At 29.9% G+C, this 10,008-nt stretch overlaps 1 protein-coding gene across 1 annotated transcript; it reads left to right on the top strand.

Annotated features, from left to right (window-relative positions):
• The first annotated feature begins 2,488 nt into the window (after positions 1 to 2,488).
• Positions 2,489 to 8,183, top strand: LOC145840337 (uncharacterized). Its single transcript, XM_082947565.1, has 9 exons — positions 2,489 to 2,583; positions 2,732 to 2,869; positions 3,087 to 3,154; positions 3,287 to 4,524; positions 4,797 to 4,900; positions 5,146 to 5,253; positions 5,493 to 5,984; positions 6,177 to 6,600; positions 7,729 to 8,183. Exons 1-9 carry the CDS (start codon positions 2,492 to 2,494, stop codon positions 7,831 to 7,833), a joined length of 2,769 nt encoding a protein of 922 aa, XP_082803691.1. The 5' UTR covers positions 2,489 to 2,491; the 3' UTR covers positions 7,834 to 8,183.
• Positions 8,184 to 10,008: the final 1,825 nt, after the last annotated feature.

Raw genomic sequence — 10,008 nt, 5'->3', positions numbered from 1 at the left:
TTTATGTGAAGTTCAAGCTATATATATATCATTTTTTCATTCAATAATACAATACATCAAAAGGCATAAAAACGTGATTTAAATGATTTTTTTTCTCATATATCACATGAATTTCAAACAATATTTGTTATTAAAATTCCTTTGTTCTAAGGTGTCTTTTCATGCGAGCCTTTGGTGTATTTGTTAATATTTTTGATTTGTGAATAAAAACTAGTTTAGATAAAAAACAAAAACTTTTTTATAAATTTGTATAATATCATTTTAAAAAACAAGTATGTACCATAAGAAAAAACTTTTATATTATTTTAAAACTTATTTATTCTTAAAGTTGCAGATTTAAAGTTACAACTTTAATTATAGTTTTTTCATTGCGTTTTTATAAGACTAATGTTTTTTTTTTTGCTTTAAATGTATATTATCTATATACTTAAGTAGAAATATTTTATAAGTTGTAACTTTACATGTTAAAACAAACTTTATCAGAAAATACTATTTGAAATCAATATAAAGTGTTTAATTTTATACTCATAGTAAATTAAACACAAAAATTCGCTATAATTTTTGCTGGGTATTTGTACAGTTCATGCCCGGTTGAACTATTTTCTCTTCAATCTTTTACCACTAATTAAACAAAAACTTTACCGGTTATTTAACTTGGCGCAAATTTGTCTCTAAACATTTTGTTGGTGATTTCAAGCTCTAATAAACAAAACTAACATTAGCGACTTTGCTTATAAACAAGCTGCTCATATAAAAAAGCAACTAAAAAGTAAGTTCTTTTCCGCTTTTATTTAAACATATCAGTGCTATATTCTTAGTTTTTATTAACTCTTTTATCATTAAATAAATTTATTTTACATACTCACCAACCTGATAACATTCATATCGCCTTTTTATATTTTGTATTTATTATAAAAATTTTATATTTTATATAATTTATTTAATTTTATCTATAAATCAAACTATTTTTTCAGTAACACCAACCTGAACTAATTTCGCTTTTTCTATGTATAATCATTTAAATTTTTAATAATTTTTTTCCAGTCTCACCAACTTGCCACTGACAATTTCACGGTTGAGCAACTTGCAAGCCCTGTGGATATCCGGCAACCAATCGCGGCCGGTTACGTCACTGCAGAAGGATTATGACGTCACAAGCGGTAAACACGTCATGACTAGCGATCTGTTTCCTCAGAAGTCGTATGAGGGTGTTGCTAACACTCCAGGTAAATATTGGTTGAAATTAATTTAATTAATAAAGTTAGCAATTATGTATTTAATTTTCAATTAAAATATCTGAAACATGAACTTTTAAATACTTCAGGTATATAATTAAGGTTATTAAATTTTATTTTTATTAAAGTTTTAGTTGAAATTATCTGAAACCACACTTTTGTTAAGTTTGAAAATGTTAAAATATATTTTCAGTTTTGAAAATTTTCTGTTCAACTAGTTTGGTTCGTTTATTCAAGATATATTTCAGCATAACTTTTAATTAAAAGTTCGGACTTGATTACACCAGTCATTTTTAAATTAAACTTTTCCGTAAAATACTTTTTTTTTTGTGTATAAAAGTGTATGAATTTTTTTCCTAACTTCGAACTTATGAAAAACCATTTCATTTAACATGAATGGAGCTAATAAATACATGAGGAGAAAAAACGATTTGTAAAACCACAATGAACAATAAGTAGTTTGTAATACCGCACAAATATTTTACTTCTCAACATGAATAAAGAGCGGTAATGTTAACTTGATAAGTTTGAGGTTTGTTGTGGTGCTCAACTTACTGGAAATACATAGAAAGTTCAGAGCAGGATATTTTTTTTATGCAGAATTCTAGCTACTTTTTTTTAACCACAGTGAACTGTTTTGTTCACGATGACTGTTGCATAATTTGTTTATTTTACAGTATTAAAGCTTAATTGACGTTCAAATTTAAATGTTGTGGCTACTACTTGTTCCCTTACTATGTTGATAAGTTAATTTCGTCTAATTTTTTTATTGAGATATTGTAATTCAAGTTTTGGTTATTATAAATTGGTATCAGATTGAAATTTATTAATTTTATTTTATAAATTTAAGTGAACATTACAAACCTATAACTTTTAATTCTTTCTGTTTCAACAAAGCTTTACTTAACAAGTGACAATAATGACTACTATGTTTTAACTTCTTATTTATTTTTTGTATTTTATATCATAAATAAGAATACTAAAATCTTCTTGCCATTTAGCTTCAGTTTTTGGCAACTGGTAATGCTTTGTTTGAAATAATGTTTTGTATTAAGCATTTTTTATGATAAAAAATTAATTTTCAAACATAAAATTTATTACGTCACACAGGTCAGTTTGCGTGCATCTTGCACGTCAATAAGCTCTACGACGATCTGATTGTGACGTCATCAAAGTTGAAAGACGTCGCAGACGACAAGAAGTCGGTTGTTACGTCATCAACAAACAGGGTGACGTTTCAGCTCGAAAGGAACACTATGCACGGTAGCTTCTATGACGTAACAGATGAAAATGACGTCATAGAAAGTGTTGAAGACAATGAGATCAGTGATAGTTTAGCTGGAGATGAGTTAGTTTTGTTTTTTTTGTGAAAGTTTTTTTTGTTGTTTTCAATTGATTTTGATAAAATCTGCAAGCGTAAAAAATTAAGTTTTAATAGTCGTTACGTCAAAAACGTAATAAAAATTTTCTTACTCATTTATTACTTCATAAAACAGCACAATGACTCCGGAACTTGAGACGATTCATAATTGTGACGTAACAAATGAAAAAAGTGAAGAAAAAGATGAAAATGAAAGTAAATCTGTAATTGAAGCAGTTGAAATTACTGAAAGTTTTCTTGAAAATACAAATGAGTAAGTTGTTTATTTGTTGCTTAGTTGCTAAAAGTGTTTTTAATAGTTAAATTACAAAATATAATAAGGTTTTTGAGAAAATGATCATCTGTAATTGGTTTTTACTTTATTTAAGTATAATTTTAAATAATGCTCAGATTTTTTTTTGTAGAACTTATTGTTATATCTTTCTTAAAAACTTATTTTTATATACATTTTTAAAAATTATAATCAACAGATCTTCTTTCAATGAAAATGACACGATCGTAGTCGGTTCTGAATCTGAAAATAACACTTCTTCTAAAGGTAATATAGATATAATGTTTAAATGAGCAGTTAAAATTTAAATTAAGCTAAAATCTTTATCAAAAACTGTTCAAATGTAAATAAGATATCTATTAACTACTTTCATAATAAATATTTTAAACAAATTTTTAGACTGCTCCTTTATTTTGGACGACACAGATGTTTATGACGTCACATTGAGAGACGATTACTCAGCAACTATTACGTCACATACCAACGACGAAATCGTCACAAGTCTAAAAGTGGTCGAAACTTCTCCCTTGAAAAGCGATTTCTCCCAAATTAAAAGCGATGACGTCACAAAAAGTTCAACGGAGGCGAAAAGTGACGTGACTGATTTTTCTGAAGTGGGCAATTTAAATGACGTCACGGAAAACTCAGCCGATGATGACGTAACCAATATTTCCGAAAGTACTGGTTATGACGTCGCCAAAACTCCTTCGCTGCTCGAGTTCGAGCCCTATGACGTAACAAACAAGAATCAGCTCCTTGTCGATTATGACGTAACAAACAAGAACCAGCTTACTGTTGATTATGACGTGACGAGCAAAAGTCAACCCGAACTGAATTACACTGGTTATGACGTCACCAAGGACTCCGAAGTAACCACCACGTCATCGGACTGCCAGGACAGCGGCGTGTGCAGCAAGTCGGATTCCGGTGACGTCATAGCGGACCAGAACTTGTACGACTGCGACGTCGTCAAGCGCGAAGAGGAGAAAAGCGTTTCAAACGAGAGCGTCGTGGCGTCGCAGGAAAATTTGTTTCAGAATTCGAGTTTGTCGCGGAGAAGCAGCTTTCGGAGCAAGATTGACAAAATGATGAAGCGAGCTTCCGTGGCGTCGCCTCCCCCGAACAGGAGAAACTCCGTCGAAAGGAACGACGCGTCGCCTCAAAGAAACGACGTCAGCGAGCTGATACGTCAGCGGCTGCGGGTCGCGTCGGGAAGCTCGAGCGAAGAGAGCGTTATGACGTCACAAAAGGACTTGAGGGAGAAGCTGGGAAGCCTTTTGATCAGGGGTGACGAGGAACGCAAGACGGTTTTGTACGACCATCAGACTGGAACGAAACCGACCAATAAGAAGCCTCCTTTGAACGTTGCCAAGCAACCTAACAAAGTCCCCGACGATTGGAGGTGGCGGGTTTTGGAGCACTTGAGGCGTAAAAACGTCATCCCGCCGCTGAATCGCAACAATGACGTCATAATGAGATCGAAGACTCCGGCTTTCGTGACGACACAGAAACCGCATCATCAGAGAATGAGGCCAAAGAGCGCCATGAACTTAATGATGACGTCACAGACGAATAGTGGTAATTTCTCAAGAAGCGCCAACGACGTCACTAATTATCCGCCAAGGCAAAATTTTGAGGTTTGGATTATTTGAATTAAATCTTAGTGATTGTTTTAAACAGTTTTAGAATTCTAAATTGCCGATTATTAAACCAACTAAGTGTTTTTACAAAAGACTTCTTAGTTGTGACTCATTTTACATGAGCTGCAGTCTTGTCAATAATAAACTAAGTTTTTCAAGTAAATATACAAACGTATTAAATATCAACTCTAACTTTTGTTAGATAAGTGTTTTCTTCTTTAGAATTTAAATATTATTTTCATAACAAACTTACAAACAAATAATCACAGAAACCTGCAAATAAAAAGAAACTGCCGAGCTATGAGGACCACATGAAAATGAAAAGAGTTAAAGTTTTACCCAGAAGAAGCGGAAGCCATGAATCTGTATTGAAGTAATGAATTATTAGTTTTTTTTTTTATAAAATGTACATAACTTGTGTAAATTTGCAATCCTGCAAATATTTAAGTTAAATTGTCTTCGTTCCGTTTTAATTTACAAGCAAAATAAACATTTAAAACCTTTAGTTTAAATTAAAAGATTAAAAAAACATGAAAACGGTAGAATTAATATACAGTGTAGTTGATTTTATTTTAAATTGTAATAAAAGTTTAACAGTGTATAAATAATATTCAACAGTTTTGATGGACCGCTCTACAAAAACCAAGCACCAAACTTTAATGAAATAAAATATTCTAATTCTCACGACTCAATATTGGAAAGCAATGACAATTATATGAATCACAAGTTAGTTGTGAGAATTTTAATATTAACTCTTTCTACTACAAGAATAATAATTTATAAGTTTGAGTGTGGTGTTTAAGAACAAGTTGTTCCCTTTATTCGTTTTAAGCAAAATTATTTTCATTTTTTATTTTTCATTTGTGTTGAAAACTAGTTTGTAAATAGTTAAACTAGTACTAAAATATTCAAAACTAAATAGTTTAAAATAATCTTCAACTGACTAATTTTAATAAATATTCCAGACCTTCAGCATTCGAGCCCTATTCTGTGGGTTCCAAGTATTTCAACATAAAACCCCAAGTAGTGAGACCTCATCACAAAGTAGACAATTATCCCAAAGTAGACCCTCATCACCACAACCAGACCAGGTTTCAAGAGCAGTCTAGGATGAGGTCGAACAATCAGCCTATAAACCACCATTACCCGAATAATTTCGTCAAAAATTTCCCCAGAAATCGTGACGTCGTAAATAATTTTGACGCCAACGATCAGGTTTATTATCCAATTAGAAACAACCAAAACAGTAAAAAGTTAAGGAGCAATCAAAAGATGCCAAGTTATCAAAACTATCCAGTAAAAAACATCGAAAATAATTATCAAAATTATCCAATATATAAGGATCATAATAGTTATCAGAGAAAACCCTCGAATTTTCATCCGAATAATAATTATATGAATCCCCAAAACAGGATAAATTATAATGAAAGCAACTATTACAACAATCAGAAAAAAAAGTTAGAAGTTTTTTAATTTTACTGTAAAAACTTTTCTGAACGCTTTGAAGTTATATGAGTTACAAACAATAACTTAAATTTTTAGTCATAAGATTTTTAGTTTTTTTTTTATTGTATGTACGCCTCATATAATGTATTAAAGAAAAAGTAACAATAATATATAATAATAAAAATAATCAAAAAAACTTTTAGCTACAACTATCATCAGCCGAACGGAATGCGAAATCAAAAAGTTCCCGCCAAAAGTCCGCAAACTACGTCACAAAGTCGTAGTGTGATGACAAAAAATTCACCTCACATGCCACAAAACCCTTACATTGCATCGCAAAACAACCGTATGACGTCACAAAACAAACCAGTCACGTCACAGAAACATGTTGACCCTCAGTACCCGCGCGTTACGTCACAAAACCCGCACGTGACGTCACAGAGCAGCACGCCGAAGAAACCGCGCAAAGTGGAGATAGTGCGGGTGTGCTTGGTGAAGAAGCCCACGTTCGGCATCCACGTTCACGATTCGGGGGAATTTATGGGCGAAAGTGGCGTGGTGATAATGAGGGTGCAGAAGGGAGGGTCGGCCGAGGGGAAAGTGCGGGTCGGCGATAAAATACTGATGGTTGGTTTGTTTGTTGATTTTTATTGTGTTTTTACCACATTGTTTTTATATTTGTACCTACTAAGTACATTCAATTTGTGGTTGAGTAAACTCCCACTCTTTTCCTCCAACATTGGTGATTAGTTCAGACAAAGTTGTAGGTCACTTCTCCGATCAGCCTCCTTAAAGTTGAAAACTTTATGTTTTTTATTAAGACTTTTAAAAGAAAATTGTAGAAAATGCCATAAAAATTATATTTAATTTCAAAAAAATGGTTTGTTTGTATGTTTATATTAATATGTTTGTATTAAAGTAGAGCAACATGTTAACACTCTTGTGGGTTCTGAAAGCTTACTCAAACGGTAGATTTTGTTGATTTTTTCTTTTCTACTAAAGTATTTGATGCAAGGTACAAAAGTAGTTTTCAAAGATGATCCGTGTTCTCTTGTGTAAAGTCAACTGTTTCATAATTTAATTTTAAAAAAAATTTTATTAATTTGCATTTTTGTTTGTTGTTCATCTTCTCTTACTATTCAACATTTACTATTTTTTATTTATACAACTTGTATCCGTTTGTATATCTTAAATCAGCTAATAAAATTGCTGCTGTGCAGTTTTTACCAAACTTTGCAATTTCAAGCTCAGTTGACAGTTATGTTTACTAACTTCATCTGATCAGTTTTTATTTGCAAAAGCTAAACAAACTAAAGTTTCTGTTTACTTTAAAAACAGCCACCCTTAAATATGCACATGTTAATCTTTTACTGAGGAAAACTTGCATAGAAATAGTATTAAAATTGACAATAAAAGCAAAATATACAGTATCCTTCTTTTATTGTACCAGGTTTTATTAGTACAAGAAGAATACTGTATAATTTGTTTTTATTATATATTGCAGTGAACTTGTTTCACTAGGATCTTTTGTCAACAAACACTTAAATTTATATTTTGAATAGTTATAAAAATTAACTAAATTTATCAACAGGTTTATGTTTACTAACTTCATCTGATCAGTTTTTATTTGCAAAAGCTAAACAAACTAAAGTTTCTATTTACTTTAAAAACAGCCACCCTTAAATATGCTCATGTTAATCTTTTATTTAAATTTTCAGAAAAATAGTATAAGAATTAAATTTATATATATAACAGGTGAACGGCACGAACATATTGGGGATGCAGCACCACAAAGCAGTGGACCTACTCAGAAGTTGTGGAAGAATCGCCAATTTCGTGTTGGAGAGAAAAATTTACTAAATACATGTTTGATGTAAACAATATGCGTGTATATGAAAAATAACCAGTCGGTTATTAGGGAAGAATTGCTGGTGAATTGCGCTGGAGAGAAGAGATTTTTTAAACGTAAAGAAAAATTTAAATGTATTTACTTGGTATGTGAACAGACTAAACAATTGAATTTATTTAAAAGTTGCTCTACCTGTGTGTATGTGTTATTGCAGTATTTTTAACTATGAACAATTTTGGTAAATTTTAAACGAAAAACTTATTTTCCATGATTTTTAAAACTTTAAAGCAGTTCAGTAATTAGTATTTCAATGCTTAACATATATCAAATGTATATTAGTATAAAAAACACTTGAAAATTATTGCACATCTAAGTCTAAGGCTCACTCTAGCTTTTTACAAATACTTATTAATTTGAATGTTGTTTCAAATTAATTGTTGTTTCATTACTTTTTCATTTTTTCAAAAGTTATTATAAAAAGGTTATCTCTATATATCATTAAAAATTTTCAAAGTAAAGTTAGAATTGTCATCATTATTAAACTTTTATATCTCATTAAAAAGTTTTTTTTATTAACAATTTCTATATATTTTAATGCTAACATTAATTTTAAAATTATCCTGTTTACCAAGTCTTTTAAAATCGTAATCTTTCGAGGTTTGTTTATCTAATTATAATTATGCTTTTAGTATTTTATTATAATTTTAATAAATTTTTTAAATTATGTACTAACGTGTTAAGGTTTCACTTAGGCTCTAAAATTTCTTAGTTTTTCTTTTGATTCGTTTTTTAATTTTTGCTATGAACTTCCATTACTTCTAAAAATTGTGAAAATGAACTTATTTTAAGCATTACTATAAGATAACAAATAGCGTTTAATGATGTTTAAACATAAAAGTATCAGCTTTTCATTAAGAAACTAATCCATTTTAATTTAAATTAGCATCTTACTTGTTTCATATCATGTTTAAGTTTGATAATATATTATTTTTCATTTATTCCATATAAATTGTTTTAAATGCACAATCATTTAAGTTATATGCCAATTGATAAAACAGATACATATTTGTACATAAAATCAACTTACACAATACGATACAATTTATTCTTTTCTTGAATTGTGTTTTGCAGTATATATTTTTACTGTTCAATAAAACGTTGTTGGTATTTTGTTTCTTTTATGTACTTTTTCAGTTAAACAAGTTCTTAAGTCAAGGTTAAATGTAGATGGGGACGGATCAAATATGCACGAAAACAATTTTGCACGAAGACAATTTGCACCAAGGTTCAAATATGCACGAAGGTTTTGACAGTTTTGCACGAAGACAATTTGCACGTAGATAGTTTTGCACGAAGACAGTTTTGCACGAAGGGTCAAATATGCACGAAGACAATTTGCACGAAGGGTCACACTTTTGCACGAGTGACAGTTTTGCACAAGTATAAAAAATAAAAGTATTAAAAAAATAACCAAAAGTTATGGGTAACAGTGATGGTAAAAAATAAATAAAAGTGGTGATAAGAAAAAAAAGTTATCGACCTAGGGTTAGGAGTAACAGTGAAAGTAAATAAAAAGAAGTTAATAATAAAACTTCAACTCGTGCAAAAGTTTCCCTTCATGCATTTTTGACATCTACCCAATTTAGATATATATATAGTTTTTTTTTCTACTGAGCAAAGTTTATTAAGATATGTATATTTTCATGTCAGTATATATAGTGATTTTTACAAAACTGATTTAATGAAACTTATTTCAGTAAACTTTTAAGTTTGATTATCTTGTTCAATTCTTTTTTTATACCAAATATTTTATGTTTTCAACAAGCTTGTTTAAATGGCACTCTTAATTACCATTCAGTAAATAAAAAATACATCAAATCTTAATTATATTAATAAAATTTTTGTACTTCTTTTAAACAGTCATTAATTAGTTTGCAAGAAAAAAGTAATCTTTGGGCAAGAACTTCTATTTTAATTAAGTTAAAAATAAGTTTTGTACATCTATTTTGAATGAAGATGTTATATTTTTTGAGAATAATATACAGAGATCTCTACTTCTTGAAAATTTTAAATGGTTGATAAATTAAATATTAAAAGATTTAGTTTTTAATAAACAACTATATTAAAGATGTATGTATATGAATAAGTTAGCAAACTGGTTTATGAAAACTTATCAACTATAACTT

The sequence above is a fragment of the Thalia democratica genome, chromosome 7 (genome assembly GCF_965202585.1).
Source record: "Thalia democratica chromosome 7, ktThaDemo2.hap1.1, whole genome shotgun sequence".
NCBI lineage: Eukaryota > Metazoa > Chordata > Thaliacea > Salpida > Salpidae > Thalia > Thalia democratica.
The sequence above is the reverse complement of the archived record's forward strand: the minus strand, read 5'-3'. Positions and strand labels throughout refer to the sequence as shown.

Bases quoted from the DNA above. Each gene is read 5' to 3' on its own strand.
- LOC145840337 (XM_082947565.1), top strand. From the start codon at position 2,492: ATGCACGGTAGCTTCTATGACGTAACAGATGAAAATGACGTCATAGAA. The intron at 2,584-2,731 runs GTTAGTTTTGTT...TTCATAAAACAG, and splicing joins GATAGTTTAGCTGGAGATGA to CACAATGACTCCGGAACTTG. The intron at 2,870-3,086 runs GTAAGTTGTTTA...TATAATCAACAG, and splicing joins TTTCTTGAAAATACAAATGA to ATCTTCTTTCAATGAAAATG.